Source organism: Heliangelus exortis, chromosome 3 (assembly GCF_036169615.1).
Source record: "Heliangelus exortis chromosome 3, bHelExo1.hap1, whole genome shotgun sequence".
NCBI lineage: Eukaryota > Metazoa > Chordata > Aves > Apodiformes > Trochilidae > Heliangelus > Heliangelus exortis.
Window position 1 is genome coordinate 39,319,673 of NC_092424.1, and position 19,312 is coordinate 39,338,984.

Sequence of the window (19,312 nt, forward strand, 5' to 3'; positions counted from 1 at the left end):
CGACAGAGAGCTTCAGAAGAACACAGCTCCAGCTCCTCTCACCTGCATACAGGTTTCTTCCCACCTCTTTGTCCTGCTTTTGCTCTCCTTCTTCAAACACAGCACAGCCAAGCAGACAGACACACAGCTCAGCTGCAAGGCCCCAACCCGGGCTCCTCTCTTCTTTGCCTCCTGTCCCAGACAAGGGTGAGAAAAGGCACTCTCACCCTGGCACCATCCATCAGGCTCAGGCTCGGGCTCAGACCCAGCTCCCCTTGGACAGGCTGGTCCACAGCTGGCTGGGCTTCCCCCTGGTAAAGCCACTCCACCAAGGCCCGCAGCACATCCAGGAACGCGCCAGAGAGCAGGAGGCTTCTCAAAGCTTGTGCTGCCTGGAAAACAAGCATCCCCCTGGACTTCCACCAAGAAGTTCAGCTCCTTTCTCACCATTCACCTCCTCACACCATTCCATGGAATCACCTCCACTCCCTCCTCCTCTTTCACAAGTCCCTGGCAAGCAAGCACTCTTGACGCCGGGCTGCAGCAACAAGGGCCTCACCAGCAGAGAGAAAGAAGTCATCATCCCTCTCTACGCGGTGCTTGTCAGACCACAGCTGGACTATCGCCTTCAGTTTTGGTCCCCCCTCTACAAAAAGCTCCCACAAAGTGGACAGGCTGCAGAAGGGGCCAGAGCAGGGCCACAGGGGCGATCAGAGGACTGGAGCCACGTGAGGAGAGTCTGAGAAAGCTAGGCTTGTTCAGCCGTGAGAAGAGAAGCTTTAGGGGAGACCTTATTACCATCTTCCAGCATTTCAAAGGTGGCTACAGAGAAGGGGGAGACTCCCAGTTTACAAGAAGTCACATGGAGAAGACAAGGGGCAATGGGCACAAGTTGCTTCTGGGGACATTCCCACTGGACACAATGGGAAAAGTGCTCACCAGGAGGACACGCAACACCTTGGAATGGTTTCCCAGGGGAAGTGGTGGCTTCCCTGCCTTTGGACAGTTTGGAGTCTCAGCCCAACACAGTGCTGAGACATCCTACAGAAACTAGAGTATTACCTAAAAGGCTTGGACCAGACCATCCTTGAGGTCCCTTCCAACATGACATTCTAGGATTCCATGATTCTTCCGGAACGCCTTCAAAGGAGGGGCAGGGGAATGGCTGCCAGGGCGGTTACATCATAATCCTAGGCCTGTGACACGCTGGGCTTTGGAAGGGACCTATCGGGGCCATCGGAGGGACCATCTAGTCTAGCGTGAGACAGCGGGAAGGACGGCAGCATGGGCCAGCCACTCAGCCGACCACGCTCTTCATGCTGGAATTGCTGTTCCCGGAGGAAGGACCGGCAGAACGACGATGACCTCGAGGACTACTATGTGCCCCAGAGGTCAGCGCCAGAGCCGGTTTCACCAGGGAGCCAGCCAGAGCCCAAGAAGAAGGGCTCACGGTGGAAAGTTTGGAAAAGGAGGAGGGCTCGGGTGAGCCAGGTGTTGGAAGCAGGTGTCTCTCAAGCTTCCCCACGGGAGCTGAGCACCGTGCTGACCCAGCAGCCGGGCCAGCCTGACCACAGAAAGCCCACCTCCAGGGGAAGCCTCAGCCAGGGGCACCAGCAGGAGACCCTGGAGTCAGCCGGCATGCCAGAGGAGAACGTCAGGGCCTCTGTGCACCTCAGAGAGGAGCTGCTGGCTGCAGGACTGGACATTCCCATCACCTGCCAGTCCCGCGTGTCCCTGGGGGGTGCTGGCAGCCCCCCGGCCAGCATTGCAGGCTGTACCAAGGAGGCGGCGGGCCACTGCCAGGATGAGGACTCTGAGGCCACTTTGGAGCTCTTGTCCAGGCCCCCGGAACACGACTTCTCGGGCACCGACTCGGACTCGCTCCAGGAGTTCCAGACGCCGGAAGCTCTTTACCTGAGCAAGGACGAGGGGGACGGGGCCAGCCCCGGCTCCCTGGAGGTGCAGGTGAGGGAGAGGGATGAGACAGGGACAAGTGCCCAGGCGGCCACCTCAGCACGGACGGGGGCTTACAGCACACCCACAGCTCTGAGAAAGAGCTCTTCCCTCCTGGCCACAAACGGGACTTTCCCTGCTGCCTCTCTTTACAGAGGGGAGCTTCTTTCCCTCTCCTCCCCCTTCCCAAAGTGCTCGGCAGCACTTCAAGATGCAGCTTAGACACGAAAAATTGCGTTCAAATTTGACCACTAGGTTAAAGGAAAAAGAGAGAACAGCAGTGAAATCCTAAAAGTAAAATTCAGTGAACCAACCTTTCCAGGGAAAAGCCCTTGTGTTGACATTTGGCATTGCTTTGCCACTTGGAGGATCTCCTCTAAAAATCCACTCTGTGCCGTGTTTTCCTCCTAGAATGTAAACTCTGAGCCATGGGAATTTCTGGGGACTAAATCTAAAAATGCTCCTGGCCACTCCTTGGGGATCGGCCTGTAACCTGAATGCCTCAGTATCTCCCTGCCCGCTGCATTTCCAACTCTGACCTTAAATCACCCGCATGTCTTGACTACCTAGACCACCCGGATGAGTCCTCCATGCAGCAGTCCTGGAAGTATGGAGCACGAGGAGGAAGAGGGCCACCCAGAACCTCGGACAGGACATCTGCTACGTGCAAGATGTATATACTGTTCTTAACATTTCCGATAGAATAAGTCTTCGTAACCTAAGACGGGAGGGGGCTTTGCAAGTCTTTTCTTTCTCTCTTGACTATTTTTCTTTGGGGGTGGGCACTGTTTCTCCTCTTCTCTACATATCTTGTTCCTTTTTGCCTCCCTTTCCCCCTCAAAAAACAGTACATAAAGGAAACGAGCCAACTCCTAATGAGATCCCTGGAAATGTGCCTTGATGAGAGCTGTCCAGTAACATCTCTCCAGCTGCTGGGGATTTTCCATTCCAAAAGGCGCAGTTTCTTCCAGTAGAAGAAACTATTTTTTCTTTCTGTTGCTCTGGGACACCGCTTGGGGTTGGTGGCTTGTCTCCTTGAGAGCTGAGTAACTTCACACATGGTGTGACCGAGAGCTCTTTTCTTTCCAGATGAGTTCGTCACTGTTTTGGGTGAAGGCGCCTTTGGGCAGGTCATGGAATTCATTGATCACCAAGAGTAAGTCTTTTGAGTTAAAAGACAGGCAAGTTTTGTGACTGATGCTCTTGAGGGCTGCCCTGGGATCTGTTCAGATTCTAGTCGAGCCTGTGTGCAGACGCACCCTTCTGACATTAACAGCTCCACACACGTCCTCTAGAACTGAAGACCTTTTCTGATGAGGTTCCCATCGTTATAAACAAGATAGGTGGTGACAGTTCCTGAGGATTCTTAGGTTCAAGTCCTCCTTGGTCTCACCCCTGTTGTTAAAAACCTGCCTTTCCAGGGACAACAGGCATGTGGCAGTGAAGTTCGTCAAAGATGTCGACCCACGCAGGGCATATCATGCAGAAGTCTCAGTGCTGCAATATTTGAACTCACTGGACCCCAGCGGCACACAGTAAGTAGACAAAACCGACCGCACTGTGCTTTGGCTTTAAGCTTTCCCAGACGCTGCCTTCTGGAACAGAAGAGCTATGGAGCGAAGCCTGATCCAACGGCCTGTGGCAGTTCCTCTGGTTTTCTGCTTTTGCAGTCACTGCGTCCGAATGCTGGACTGGTTCGAGCACCGGGGCCATGTGTGCATTGTTTTTGAGCTGCTGGGGCCCAGCACCTACAGCTTCATTGTAGCAAATGGCTTCCGGCCCTTCAGGGTGGACGACATCAGACGGATGGGCTACCAGGTCTGCGAGGCTGTCAACTGTAAGTGCGCTTCTTGGTTGCTTGTTAAATTTTCTCTGGGGGACGAGCTAACTGGCCTCGTTATCTTGCAGTTTTGCACATCAACGGGTTGACACACACAGATTTAAAACCGGATAATATTTTACTTGTCAACTCCGAGTACACAGAGGAGTACAACGCCAGCCTGGTAAGTTGCTGTCCTCTTCCCCACCTCCCCTTCAGCCACCCTCTGGCTTTCTCTGGGCTCAGCCATCCCACTGGTTCCTTGCAGAAACAAGTGGAGCGCAGACCGAAAGACCCATCCGTCAAAGTGGCCGACTTTGGGAACGCGACAAGGGATGACGAGCCTCACTGCCCTCTCGTCTCTACAAGACCCTACCGAGCTCCAGAAATCATCCTAGGTCAGGAGGCGTCTCTTAGGCACATCTTTGCCATAAGATGCTTCCTGCTGTGCTCTTGAAGGCTGCTACAGCACTGTGGCGCCTCTTGCTTGAGCTGCTCAACTCTTTGTAGCCTGGTGCAAACATGGATCTTCTGAATCTTTCCACAGCCCTGGGATGGTCACAGCCATGCGACGTCTGGAGTATAGGCTGTATCCTCCTCGAGTTCTACCTCGGATTCCCAGTGTTTACGGTAGGCAACGAGGAACCCCAAGCGACGCAGCGCGTACCACGCTGCCCAACTCGGGGAAATCGTGCTCCGGAGAGGTGGGAGCTAAGGGCAAGGGTCTGCGCAAGAAAGGCAGCTGCTTGTCTCTGCAAGGCCGCCTTGAGGTGAACAGAAGCTGTAGGCACAAAGGAACTGTCTCAGCAGGAGACTTGCACAAGCTGCTTTCAGCAAACACTGGGGCAGCAGCTTGGCATGAAGGGTGACCCCGTCACCGGGTGCAATTTCCAAGCAGCACTAATAACACATGTGGCTTTGCCTGACAGCATCAGCAAATACCATGCAACTACCCAAATTCTGTCAGCCTCAGATATACCGATGAAACTGGACATTTACGAGCCAAGAAAAACAAATAGCACCAACAACTAAAATAATGCTGGGTCAAGGGGAACAATTTCCAGGAGGTTGTACCTTCTTCCAGGAAACAAGTAGCTATGGCCACTCTTTTTTCCTTAGTCGGGAATGGATTATTGCTTTCAGGGTACAGTCAAGTAGGAAGTCAGGTCAGTGTAAGCGAGTTCTTGGGAACTCCCTCTAACAACCAACAATGTCTACCTAGGTTTCCTTCGATGCCTATGAAGATATAGAACACCTGGCAAAGATGGAAAGAATCCTGGGGCCTTTGCCAAGAGACATGATCAAGAAAACCAGGTAATGACACTTTTCTGTACCTGGACTGCTAGGGTTCAACGGAAATCTGGTTTCAGATCTGGTTGAAGTGCCATCTTTTTAAAGTCATGCTATTAGATACTCAGTATCACACTTTTACTCAATGGAACAAGCCGGCTGCTCCTGTGCCAACATTCCCAGGCCAGTCCCCCACTTTTGGACAAAGGTGCTGACAAACAGCTTCCAGCGCAGGGACAAAGCAGCATCCTTGAAGAGCAAACTCTTGGTTCCAGGAGAAACACAAAAGTCTCTTTCTTTCAGGAGAGGCGACTACTACTGTCATGGCCGGCTGGTGTGGGACCAACACAGCCTCTTTGGCCGCTATGCCTCACAGCACTGTAAGCCACTGAAGGTAAGAGAAGAGAGGGAAACGGCTTTGGAAGAGAGGAGCTTGAAGGGCAAGGACGCAATCAGGAAAACATCTTCCGTTGTTTTCTTCCCAAAGGCGTACATGACCTGCAGCACTGAGGAACACTGCCACCTGTTCGACTTGATAGAGAAGATGCTGCAGTACGACCCAGCCGAGCGAATTACCCTGCAAGAAGCCCTCAAACATCCTTTTTTCTTCCCGCTCCAACGGGAAAAAAGGGCATCGCCTCTAAGAGCTGAGGGGGCTGACACGGGTGTCAGTCCCCCAAAGAAGCCTAGGAAAATTTGGGCCTTTGTTACATGTTGTGTTCTGTTCTGTTCCGTTCTGTTCTGTTTGTGGGTAGTTTCACGTTTGTTGGATTAAAAGAGTTTGTAAATACCCTCTTCTGTGTTACAAGCGTTTGGATACTGATGTTTCACCCAACTCCTGGCATGAAACACAAAAGAAACTGATGAGCGTGGTTGCGTGTCCTCCCTAAATGAAGATCTGGGGACAGTGGCACTTTGAGCCATGCACACATGTCCCAGAGCTCTGTCCTCCTGCTGAGTGGTCTCCACAACGACAGTCCCAATACCCAGAACATACAGTGCCCTTTCACCAACACCTCAATGACCCCATCACTGCACACCCCCCACATCTCCAGCTCCTCCACTGCTCCACCCCAGCTCTAACATCTGAAGCTTGGTGATGAACATTTAAATGCTCTGACCCCCTGCTGCTACCGGGACTGGAAACACTCTGTGCGTCACAGGCCGAGAACTTGGCACGGCCACAAGAGCTCCCCCTCCCTACCAGGAAGCCACTAGAGCTGCTCAGTCCCGGCAAGGCTCTAAATTTACGTGCCTTCTACAGGGCAGACTAAGTCACGTCAGCACAAGAAGCACGCAGAGGTGTGCAGCTTCGCTGTGTGCTCCCCAGATAATTCAGGTTTTCTCTGCCACTTTCAGCAGACAAGGAAGAAGAGCAGCAGCTGCAGCAGCAGCAGGACCTCGGGGGTCTTTGCACCTCCCTGGCCTCCCTCCCCTTGCCATCAACTGCACTGAAGAACTCTGGGGCTGGAGAAACAGCACAGCTCCACGTCTTCCGACCCACTGGGCACCTGCCCACTTTATGCTGTAAATCCCTGACTTGACATGGGAGCTACTGACGTGCCTTGGACCACTTGTCCTTTCTTACCTTCAAGCTGGCTCTCTCTCTGGCTCTCCACATTAGCACAGACACGCCCGGACAGGGCCTGATCACTGCTCCATGCCTGCCATGCCTATCAGTGACAGCTTCTCACCCTCCCTTTTCACATCAGCCTTTCTTGGCTCTTCTCTGGGACACAGGAGAACTAAATCACTGACCCCAGCGCACTGCTTTGCAGTTCTCCCTGCTAATGGCTGCAGGGCAGGCAGGGGGTTGCTACTCAGACAGGAGGTCACTCCCTGGGCAAAGCCTCTTCTGCAAGCTTGCTCTTCACCTCCCGCCACAAACCTGCAGCCCAGCAAGTCTCTCCAGGAATATTTCCAGACGCAGCCTTCCGTTCACCTCCGCGAGGCCTCTTCCAGGTGCCTTTCTTTGGACAGGGACAGCTTGCACACCTTGTCACCTTTCTTTGGGCGTGGACAGCGTGCACACCGTGTCCCATCACAAGCTCAGCTCCAGCAGCCACGCCTTCTCCCAGGTCCTGTCCCAGCTGTTCTCCATAGGAACTCCTGGACGCAGCAATTGAGCACCCGGACTGTTCTCCTCTGCTTCCCCAGCTACCTCTGGAAGACCTGGAGGGACAGAGGGCAGAAGCCCAATGGGGCCAATCACTCCCAGCAGCACCTTTCACGTGGGCACAGCTCAGCTACTTTGTAACGTGGGCTTTTCCCCCTCACCAGGGACCCAAACCCCCGCACCCCCGTGACCAGAGGGCAGGCATGCAGGGAGAGACACAGAGCAGGCAGCCCCTGAGCGCCTGTCAATGGAAGGGCACGAGGGCAGGACCCCCAGCTTTCCACCCTGGCAGAACCAGTCCTCACCTGCAGCAGAGGACCTCCAGACCACCAGGAGCTCTGGATGCCATGCAGTGGCTGCCTTGAGCAGTCTTTCCCAGGGGCGGCAACGTACGACCTAATCCCAGCCTGGGAGCGCCTGTCTCCAAACACGCTGGAGACAACTGCCAAGACCAAAGTGCGGAGAGGCCTGTAGAGTCAGACACCTTTTCTGTAGAGTCAGACACCTTTTCAAAACTAAACCCTCGACAGAGAGCTTCAGAAGAACACAGCTCCAGCTCCTCTCACCTGCATACAGGTTTCTTCCCACCTCTTTGTCCTGCTTTTGCTCTCCTTCTTCAAACACAGCACAGCCAAGCAGACAGACACACAGCTCAGCTGCAAGGCGCCAAATTGGAGGACAGAATTTTTCTCTTTTCTTCTCTCCCTCTTCAGAAAGGCAGGATATAAGCAGAATAAAGATTGGAGACGGAAAGTTGGAAATTGAAAACTGGAGACAGATTTACTTGCAGAGGTTAAAGGCAATAAGATAAGAGATAAAGTATTGAAAAATACAAATATATAGAAATATATATATACTAGCTGATCTCAATGGTGGTAAGGATAAGTGCCTGAGGGTCCCTTGCAGCAGGGCTGACTGAGGAGGAGGGGTCCATGGGTCTTTCCAGCTGCTAACTGATATGGATTCTGAAGAGCACGTGGCAATCTGGTGGTAAGGAAATGGAGGGAAACAGCAGAGAAGCAATGAGTGAGAGAAAAAGAGAGGAGAGGCTTCTGGTCTGCCTGATCTTTACAGAGCATGGGCAGGAAATGGGAGGGAATAGACCCTTCTCTGTTCTTCCTCTCTCAGATTCTGAAAGCCCTTCTTCTTTAGTTCCTCATTTTCAAACAATGACATTCACCCCTTCTTCCATTCCATTTCTCTCCATACTCATTCACCAGGTGATGCCCTGTCTTTAAACAAGACTTTTGTTAAGTCCAGGCAGCAGATCCTCACCATGATAGTTTCTCAAAGCAAGACAGATGGATGGTACAGGGTCTCTCAGGATTCATGCAGTCACATGCTGCAAGCTCTTCCTGAGACTCTTGGACACCACTGCATTATCCCAGGGAAAAAACCACTTCATACATCTAATTGCTATTATATAAAAATTAAAACTACACAAAGTGAAACTAAATGCTCTTGGCTGAAGTTAAGTTCCCACGTGGCTCCTCCTGCATAACCCACCAAGTGTGTTCAGAACCTTGAGCAGAGACAATTCCACGGATGGGTTTGTCTTTGCCTTAACTAGGATAGATCCAAACAGTTTTTCCCAATAGATTCTGTTTGCACACAAGAGGGATTTTATCCCTCTCCACTGTATGCAGAATGCCTGATTGAGCAGGATGGGCTCCACTGATAGATCCCTTAGTGTTAACTAGCCAAGTGGCTTCTGCCAAATGCATATCACAATTTTTGAAAGTCCCACCACCCATTGCATTCAGGGTGGTTTTCAGCAAGCCATTGTAGTTTTTTTATTCTTTCACATGCTGGTGCATGATAGGGAACATGGTATATCCACTCTACACCATGCTCTTTAGCCCAATTGTCTATGAGATGCTTTTTGAAATGAGTCCCATTGTCTGACTCAGTCCTCTCTGGGGTATAGTGCCACCACAACACTTGCCTTTCATGCAGTTGGGCAGGCGACTCTTAAGTGAGTAAAGAAGCAGAGAAGCCCTTGAGGGGCTTTGACAGTTTATTTTCGTTCAATAGCAACGAGAAAACCCTTGAGTATTAAACTAATGGAAACCCCAGGACAACAGCATATTCAGAAAGCTAGCCCTATGGAGGGGCAATTCTGTTGAACCCAACCCTTTGACTTTGATAACCAAGAGAAAAACCCTAAGTGACAGCTAGAACAAGAGGTTGTTCCTAGAGTCTCTGTAGGTTTCTAAAAGGCTTGTTTTTTGTTTTGTTGTTGTTGTTTTCTGTGGCATCTGTAACTGCTTCCAAGGTTGTAATCAAGGGCTCAGTCTCTTGTGGCTATACAATCAATTTGCTTTCTTAAGCTTACTTTCCTATTTGAACTTGCCTGGTTTTCTGTGACCCAGTCCTGGCACTGGCAAGCTGAGATACATCCTTTCTCCAGGGGACAACAATATCCAGTAAAAGGAGATCCCACAAAGATTCTGCAGAATGCCCCATCAAGAAGACTGGGTGTTCAGAAGACTGCTATTATCAAGATAAACGACAGAAAAAAACAAAACAACCTATCTTCTAACAGATATTATCCAGTGATCTGCAAATAGGGGAAGACACAGTTTACGACATGAAGGAATCCCACATTGTCACATTTTGACATAAGCAGAACCCAGGACCAACGATCGATAAGCTTACAAGAAAACATGACTTTCATCCAGCAACCAGAATTTCAAATATTTGCATATTCTTTAATCTCTAGCTCTTAAGGATGTATTGGCAGTGCCGTGTGTGTTGGTTTAAAGTGCTGCATGATTATTAGCAGCTCTACCTGGTTATATGCCAATTAATACAGGAGCTCCCCCAGAGTTAATATGAAGGCTTTCCTTTCCTCTGCTGTTCATTTTTATCTATGACTTTGAGAAAAATCAATTAATCACCCCATGCATGTTCTCTCTGAGCTAATACAGTAATTTATTACAGCTATTAGGCTGCAATAAATCCCAGGAAACTCCGACAGATCTTACAATTTTAGACTGGGGATTTATAAGAAACATTTGGCACATTGCTTGTAGGAACTAAATATCCTGTCTCTAAATCACACACCCCCAGAAGCACCAAGCTTACCACTTGTGTCTGACACTCCAGTGTGCTACTCAAAATACCTGTTTCTGGTTTCATATATCACTGCCCATCCTGGTGGACACTAATAACCGTAGAGGCACATAAATGTACTGACTGGGAAGCAAATTCAGAGACAGACCTGTGGTGGCAGGGGGAGGAGGCCTGGGACTGTCCTCAGGTCACACAAGGTGACCAGAAGCTACATTCCTCAGTAGGACAGGACATCCTGATGCCACAACCAGGCACCCACCACAGTCATCTCTGCGGTGCACTATGATAATGTGCTTTTACACATTCCTGCTGGTCCATGTTCCTGCCTGTGTTTAGAGCAAAACCAAACCAAACCCTTTGGCTGTGACTTTTCAAAAGCTCCTGAAAAGGCCTGTGATTGTGAGTTGTCTTTGCTTCACTCTGCTGCTTTTGAAAACTCTCCTTCTTGTCCTTAGTACACTTTCTGCAGAACATTTGTGCATAAATATTCTGGGAATTAATGCTCTCTGCCTCATAGTGACTGCATGATACAAAGAGAGACATCACCTAGAAATAACCACTGATTTAAAATTGTAAACTATTTATTCCCAGCCAGATGGCTTGTGATATAAGCAGCTCTATATTTAAAAGCATAGCTGTCTCCACTGCTTCTCTCAGTCTGGGTAACTTTTATGGTCTCTCCTTCCGAAGTTCTTTTACCTGGGCAGTGATTTGTTCACATAAGCCACCAGACTCCTTCAATATGACCTTATATTACAGATAATATAATTTAACATGCTTCCTGATTACAACATGATTCTATGAAACTGGATGAAAAGTTCTGCAGGTCTGTGAGGCCATTTTGCTACTCTTGAGGCATAAATTCATTTGTCATCTCCTAAAGATCAGTCGTATAATCTGCTGCACACGTGCACAGTGTGTTTGCTGCCAATCCCCTGGTTATTAATCTGTCTTGTGCTAGCATAGTTCAGAGCAGAGAAAAAAAAAGAACTTAATAGAGCCATAAAATGTTTGTTTTTATGGGTGACACACCCATGGCCAGCTGTTCCCAAACATGGCTTTAGTCTCTAAAGTGTGAAGAAAAGAGCTAGATTGCACAATTCAAAAATAATAACCATTTTGGAAAAATGCACTGTCTCTACAAGTGAATACATTAGTGCTATTAATAATAGCCTGATAATAATGCAAAGCTGTGCTGTCGCCTGCCACAGAATGTGTGTGTGTATAACTCCATCATTTATTACATTACAAGGATGCCTGAAGCCCTATGCCGACAGGAAGGGAAACAGGTATAGGATTTAATACATTTGAGTTAAAGAAAAAAAAAATTAAAATCATACCTTTAATTTAATATATGCATGTTCTTCACTGTGGCAATTACCCACAAGTCCACAAAGAACACACTGGGCTTCAGGCAATCATACAGATAATTCAGAATTATTCTTATGGATGATAGCTCTTCATGGTTTTCAAAACAGGCTTGTTCATCACATTGGCTTTCTGCTAATAGGATTTGTGCAAGATGCCCCTTTCAAGTATTTTTAGGGGGGTTATCATAGGTAAAGCAAATAAGTAAAGAGTGAATTTTGTTCTGATACTATCTGCAGTCCTTTAATTGGGAGAAACATTTTCTCAGCCAGAAATGAATGAATGGGAGCTGAGGGGGAAAAAAGACCCATTCAGAATTATTAACCCAATTTTTCAGTTTAGTTTCTAACAAAAAGTGAAAATATTTAATCATCACCTCATATAAATCTGTGGACTCAGTTATTGTCACTTAAGATAGGCTACAGAAGCTTATTCTAGATAAAAATTATGACTCTTATGTTTATATGAGTCTGCAGTGTTCCAGAAATCTATCCCATATTTCTGAATAGGCTTCATACCCTGGTGTATTGAGGGCATCCAAATGCTTCAGTTTGATCATCTTCAGCAATGACCAAATAGATCCCTGTAGAGTAGGCCAAATCCCAGTCTGAGATCACCATGTTACAAACACATGAAACATCTGAAATGTCAAGCTGGAATGAGAAATTTACAAATTTAAGATTTGAGTGGCCAAATTTTTTAGTGCAAAACCTTAAGCAGAAAGGCATTTGCCCCTTAATCTGTCATTCTCATGTAAGCTGTGTTTTTTCAGGTAGCCTGTCAAGCCAGCTGGTTTCTAGGGGTGATGCCACCAGTTTATCTTACATTATTGTGCAACGTGCTGAGAAGATAGGGGAGTGGGTCAAAACTGCATCAGAAACACTGCACTTGTTAAGCACATTTGCAACCACAATCTAATTGCCATTGGCTTTTTCTTGCGCTCTACAGAACTCATAAAGCTGTTCTTAAATACTGACACATTTTATTTGCCTAGTTATCCTCCTGACTCATTTTATTGTAAAATAATTAATAATGTATTTACCTGGCAAAACATTCCCTCAAACATCTTCTAACTGGCTGGTAGAAGATCAGTGTTGAAAGGTTTGCTCTTTGCATTATAGCTCTACTACAGCTCTACAGCTCTAACTAATGGTTTGTTTATTCACAAAAAACATGTGGAAAGGTCTGGCTTTATCTAGCAAATGAGGCTGTAAATGTGCTTTTTGAAATTGTGGCAGGAGTGTTCACTGACATACATTTATGCTGGAAAAGACATTCTTGGAATGTCTTCCAAAAACGTTTGGGTTTCGTTTGGGAAGTGAAACAAATATATTTTTCCTCAGGTTAGGTAAACCGGTATTGCAATATTTGATTTGTGAAACAGAGTCAAAATATTCGTATCACTGTAGTACTAACATGCAACTGTTTGGCAAAACACCACAGTCTGCAGAAAGGAATTATGCTTCCCTGAGGTCATTGCAACAATACAGTAAAATAAGCCAGGATAAAATGTTTCAATGTGGTTCTGCAAATAGAAATTAATTTTCATTAGAAATACATTAAATCAACTCAGATCAAAGTTCTGAAAGGTGGTATTTGGACATTTCCATCTGAATATTTTTCTGAACTGCAGGCTCTTTTTGGCTCTGGATTTAATGTTTGCCATGTTTTATTTTCAAATGCAATAATCTTCTATGGTAAAATAGAATCTAATTTTTTAGGATTTTAGTATCTGAATCTGTTTATCATAATTCAATAAAATAAACTAGCATAAACATTAGGTAAACTGGTTTCACATTCTCTAATATGTTAATAATGGGTTAGAAGCAATATTTTTTTGCTAGAGGAAAAAGACCGAACTGCCCATTGTTTTACCTGGTAAGTGTTTTTCAATTGCTAAATAACATTGTATTCCACAAAAGCTCATGCTTTATAGCCTAGTATTTATTTACACTTCATGAAGGATATGTGACCAGGAAGGAAAATGTGGTGTTCTTACTACAGTGTCCATGCTGAGGTTAGAGGGGTTGTTCAGTTGGTGCTTTGAACTTCCTCTCCTGCAGATCAAGGACCCTGCTAAGAAAAAAACAAAACAAAAACCACAACATATTCAGAGGCATGGTTAAGGCCTGTAGTTAGGCTGTTCAGGAAGTTTTCATTGTGCACCTCAGCTCTATAAACACGCTGGGAAAGCAGGAGAGAGGCAATAATGCTGATTACCCCCACCAAGTCTGCCACACCAAATGCCTCAATAAAAGCAGGTGCCATCACCTAGGATTTCTTACTTACTAAATGCTAGGAGAAGCCACACCACTCAAAAATAGCAAAACCTGCTGCTTTAGTGTGTGTGGATCTGATCTAGAAAAAGCAGTGACAGCTCTGAAGTGAGGTAATATGAGGCGATGTGAGGGAAGGAGGGGGTGGCCATATTCTGTCAGGCCTGTGGCTCTCCACAGCAAAGCCTACTCAACCCCCCTGGCATGATGGCTCCCCCTTCCCCCTCACTCTCAGCTCTGTTACCCTGGGGTGGACAGCAGGACAAAATACCTCAAAGAACCGGTGAGAACCCAGGCTGAGGACGTGGCCCCCCTGAGGGGTAACTGTGGTGAGAGGAGGCAGCTGGGTCACTGCTCAGGGGACCTGGGCTTGGTTAGAGGGGTTCCCTCACCTTAGAGTTTGCTACACGAAGGCGAAGGCTTTAAAAGATGCTGAGGACTCTGCAAGCTCTCAGTTTTAGATGCCCGACCTGGACCACCCTGCAAAGTGCAGAGAAGCTATGCTCTGAAGAAATGGCTTTATGAACACAGTCGTGAATCGAAAGGTTTTGAAAGGCAGGCACTCACACGAGAAACATTTTGTAGAAAGGAAGAATATGCCCACATCCCTCCTGCTCACCTCTGTGAATCACTAATGCTATTGAGCAGTCACCACTCAGTCCCCATGTGCTGTAATTGCTCTTCAATGGCCACCTCTCCCAAGTGCCGGCTCTGGGGGATAAATCCAAGGACTGCCGTGCTGCCTTTCTGCTGAGAAACAAATCCTTTTCTTCTTCCTGCAGGCTGGACTGCTGGCTGTAGATAGTGCATTGTGGAAATAATCTGGGGTTACACCTCAGGATGAAACAGGAACGATTGGCCAGGCCCAGCATCCTCCTTATACTGGGAAACATCTCGCTCAGTTGTAGCATGGTTTATCCAGTGCGTGGATATCTGAAAGTCCTGCTCAGGGCTGATGTGCATTTAAGGGATTTAATCCAAAAGCGCTGAAGTTTTGCTTTTAAAGGAGATCAATTAGACTCTATTTCAATCCTTTTGTAGATGTTCTGATCCAGAACGAAAGATGCTATTCTACCTCATTTCAATCAAGCTGCTTCACCTCCCAAGCTACAGCCATTTAAATTCAGAATAAGTCTACAGAAAAAATTATAATTGACAGCATCAAACAATAGGGCAGGGGTAAATACATCACAATTATTTCTTCTATTTAGGCTTTTCCATTTAAAAAATTCATTTAAATACTATCTCAAATATTTTGTTTCCATCCTTGCTGATGCATCTTTGCCTACTACTCCTTTATTATATTTCACACTCTGATTTTGAGACACCCACTTCCACTTGCTGCATGCTGCAAAATAATCTCTACCTTTTTTGTAATGTACCATCACTATTACCAGCAATAGCTTTGTCATTTACTCCTCACTAAAAGATGGAAGAGGTTCAGCCCTTGGATGAGCCTTCTGAATCCTCACTCCAATAACTATTGCCACTAATACAATAGAAATTTATACATTTTTTATTGGATCCCTCCTAGAGAATAATAGGAGTTCTGGCTGGCAAAGCAAATGTGAAAAGCTGCAGACATTTGCATTTGCTTCCTTATACCAAAAATTGTGCTGTATTGTTCCCTGTATATATAACATACTGTCACTGTACATTATGCTCATAATAAAATCATTGTTAAACATAAAAAACATTATCCCCTTCAACCTTTTCCCCCCTCTTTTTTTAATAACAATCTGAATTTATTTCCTCTACATTTCCCTTCTTCTCACCCCCAAAATAGATTTTTCTTCTGGCTCTGGTATTACCTGGAGCTGGGCCAGCTCCAGAAGTTAGATGCTGGCTTTTACAGCAGTCCTAAGGGTGAGACAGAACAGAGGGGAGGTGGGGAAATGTCAGTAAGAATCTGCTGCTTCTAACTAAGTAAAAAATATTTCTCACTATATATCTTGATGACTTTTTTTTTACCTAACAACTATTGCTGACAAGCAGACGAAAAATAATTCACAACCCAGATCCAGACAAGGAATTAAATAGAAAAGCTCTGTCTCTGAGCTACAGCAAGTTGCCAGCAGCTTTTAATCTCCAGGCTTGGGTGATGCCTGCTTTTGTTGCAGCTGCAAGTGCTCCACAACCTTGCACTTCCCAGGGTCTCTGTAGCCACTCTGGTTTTCAGGTTGCTGAATAAAACAGCTCCTGGTTGCTGATTAATATGGAAAACAAATGACCACACTGCTATTTGCAGGGGAAGACAAGCTTATTTTGCTCCTTTTTCTAGCTAAGGGGAGATTACATGTTAACATAACACAAATCCTCCAAGGTAACACACTGATCCCTCAGAAATAAATGTTTTATGAGGGCTGGGGCCACGCCAGCTGCAGATACTCTGCTTCATGGCTTGTGGCTTCACAGCATGGCCTGAGTCTTGGAAAGCAAGGCTCTCCTCTGCCTGCACCATCTTGCATAGACATGGTGCAAAACACTACAGGATTGCTGTACATCACTTCCAAGAACAGTGTCACCTTCTGCTATCCTCACAGAGAGGCCCTGCTGTACCACTCCAATATTTGTGTATGGTGCCAAGTTGTGAATGCAGCTGACAAATACAAGAACAAGGGGAAGCTGATAGGATTGTGACTGAAAATCACATCAGTAAAAAAAATTACAGGGGTTGTCACAAGCTCTTTAAGAGACCCTCTCTTATTTGCATTTTCTCATACTGCTCAGCAAGCTTAAACAATTTTAGCTTCTGCCATTAAGATAAACTAGCTCTGTGGTGGTGCTGTCAGCTGTACTAATTAAGAGTCAGCCTCCACGTGTTTAAAGCTTGTCTACATTTGAAAATTAATTCAGCTTGAGGTAGCATAGAAATTTAAGTTGCAGCAGCTACTCCACCTAAATTAAGGTATTTCTTTTTGAATAAGAGTACCTGTGAACTTGGATCAAATCAAAAGGGATAAGAGTAGTTGCTTCTTTGCCTTGCCCTGAGCTAAAAGGTCACTGAATAGGAAATGATTCAGGGTTACCTCTTGCTAAGTATCCCCATGCACAGATGAACTTTCAGATGGTTGAACGGCAGTGGCCTTCCTTTTTGTAGGCTGGTCTCTGCATTGTCCCCCACCAACTGAGCTAAACATGAAAGCAAAAGATGATACATTGCTACAAACAATATACAGGGCTAAACTGATATTAATTATAGTCATTAAATTTTTAAGGACCTGTAGTGTTTCTGCAAGGCACAGTATAAAGCCTAAATAAAAAAAATAAATAAGAAAACTTAAAACAGGACTAAAAGCTTTGTTAGAACAATAAAGTAATTTTAAAATATTTTATAAACAGGAAAGTTTGAAATAGATAAAAATATTGTGAACATTTATGATATTTTTTATGTGCATTGTAGGAACACAATTAACTGGTCCAAGAAATGGGTAGAAAACAAACACTAGGAATTATAACAAATCCCTGTTACCATCCAGGGTGGTTTTGCAGTTAAATTCCAAGAGCCTAAAACATCCAAGGCATTTGGAAATGTCAGAGTACCTGAAGAGCAGAAAACAAAGTTCTCCATCTTCCTTCTTTTTCACATCCTGTTCTCTCAGCAGTGTGTTTCAGACTGAAAAGTTTCCTCACCTTTGCAAACAGCACAGAAACAGCAGCTTGACAGTATCAGTGCTGGGGAAATGTCCCAGGCGAGGGATAACATGGACACGGAGAGGAGCAATGTAACATGCACAGCTTGATCCTCATCGTTTAGGCTGGATGGTGTGCACAGGGTTGAAAGATGGTGTTTCAAAATAAAGGTTGTCCTTTGGCTATAAGGAATGTAAATGGGAAAAAAATAAATGGTATTTCAGGTGCTCTTCTCCAGATTCTTTGTAGAGGGCTCACAGAGCATAGGTCCAGGTTAGCCCCTATGTTTTTGGCATCTCCATCCAGGGAAGCCAGTGAGATTGGGAGTTTTATTTGATCTTGAATGAAGAATCATTCACTACCTATGTAAGGGAATGGATCATCGTGTTTCCCTCAGCCATTTTAAGCAGAGATTTTGGAGAATGTTGAATGAAAATGGTAAACAGAGAGCTGTGTAAAAAGTGTTCTTCCCATTAAAAGGAATAATGTGGCAGTCCTGGCAAAGATATCTGACCATTCTGCTTTACCTACCTGGCCAGGTGAAAACAACTTTTTCCCACTTCTACATGGAAAACAAAATTATGAGCACAGTGTGAAAAGGACTTTCCTTGCTGCTAAACACAAAACACTTCAATCATCTACTCTCTACGTTATTGCAGCCTGATTTCTTACTTGGCTGTCATCTATTTTAGGCAGGAGTCCTCCAGCATTTTTTTAGAGGTCTGCAGTGGATTGCCTCCGAGCAATTGTCTGACTGCTCAAATGATGTCACCTTCCTATGGCACAGATGGAAACCTCTGCTCTGGAGGTGACTGGTAAAAGAGAGCTGCCCTCCACTCAGTTATTATGGTGCAGTATTGCCAAAGCAGTACAGAGATGTACACAACAGAAATAGACAAAGCCATCGAAATGCCACAATAAGACAGCTTCCATTGTACATCCTATTCTTTTCTTCTGTTCTTTCCTTCATTTTCTTATATTTTTTCTTGACATATTAGCCTGGATGGTTTTGTATGGACAGTGCCTGAGGGAATAAGAGGCATAGGGTCACTCTGGCCCTGGCACCGCAGGGCTGCTGGGCCTCCAGTAAATTGCTGTACCTCCAGGAAAGGTTAGAAACTTCCCAGGATGCTAGGACATCTCAGATGGTGGTTATCCTTGCTCAAAATGCAGCGGCAAAAGTTTCCCATGTTGTGAAATTTATTGTTGGGTGAAGGGGTGCCCAGAGGAGAATTTCCAAGAGGACTCCTACACACACCAGTATATGTGTGCATACACATATGTGAGAGTATAAGTGCAAACACAGAGCAGGACCACCCACTCACTTTTCAACCCGATCTGAGAAAAAAATACAGTGTGCAACAGGCATTGGTCATCCAGCTGGAGTGAGATGTTTCTCCTACCCATATCCAGCCACTTGAAAGTGAACTGCTTGGCAGTGGAAATGCTCCACAGCTGGGAACCACAAACAAGTCAGCACAAATAAACAACCCCCAAATTAGGTTTGAACCAGAAAATAAAAATCAAACGTCATTTGAAAGCATACTAAAATTGGCTGGTGTCTAAGAGAGCATTTGATAGCTCAGCACTTCTCTGCTGCACTTCAAAAATTAAGGAGAGAAACAGAGATAAACAGTCTTAGATGAAGCAATAAATAATGGACACTTTCAAGACATAATTTGCATTTGAATTAACTAGGCTGGCTAAATTAATTCATCCATTATGAAAGGAGAATTTTACTGTCTATATTTCAGGCTCCCCACAGTGCTAAGTTAAATGGGCACTGAGGCAGGAATTACTGGC

At 46.0% G+C, this 19,312-nt stretch overlaps 1 protein-coding gene and 1 long non-coding RNA gene across 3 annotated transcripts; one reads left to right on the plus strand and one right to left on the minus strand.

Annotated features, from left to right (window-relative positions):
- The first annotated feature begins 708 nt into the window (after positions 1 to 708).
- LOC139794537 (dual specificity protein kinase CLK1-like) lies at positions 709 to 5,834 on the plus strand. Its single transcript, XM_071740265.1, has 11 exons — positions 709 to 1,944; positions 2,503 to 2,605; positions 3,022 to 3,088; positions 3,354 to 3,467; positions 3,603 to 3,769; positions 3,841 to 3,935; positions 4,020 to 4,149; positions 4,299 to 4,381; positions 4,974 to 5,065; positions 5,345 to 5,435; positions 5,529 to 5,834. Exons 1-11 carry the CDS (start codon positions 1,264 to 1,266, stop codon positions 5,814 to 5,816), a joined length of 1,911 nt encoding a protein of 636 aa, XP_071596366.1. The 5' UTR covers positions 709 to 1,263; the 3' UTR covers positions 5,817 to 5,834.
- A 6,253-nt stretch (positions 5,835 to 12,087) lies between these two features.
- LOC139795513 (uncharacterized) lies at positions 12,088 to 17,003 on the minus strand. 2 transcript variants are annotated; one of them, XR_011725535.1, is made up of 5 exons: positions 16,906 to 17,003; positions 15,688 to 15,736; positions 14,496 to 15,010; positions 13,600 to 13,673; positions 12,088 to 12,183 (listed from the first exon to the last, which is right to left on the minus strand). It is a non-coding gene; the product is annotated as an uncharacterized lncRNA (long non-coding RNA). The 2 variants fall into 2 exon arrangements; XR_011725534.1 differs by having other exon boundaries at positions 13,600 to 13,676.
- Between the last annotated feature and the right edge of the window lie 2,309 nt (positions 17,004 to 19,312).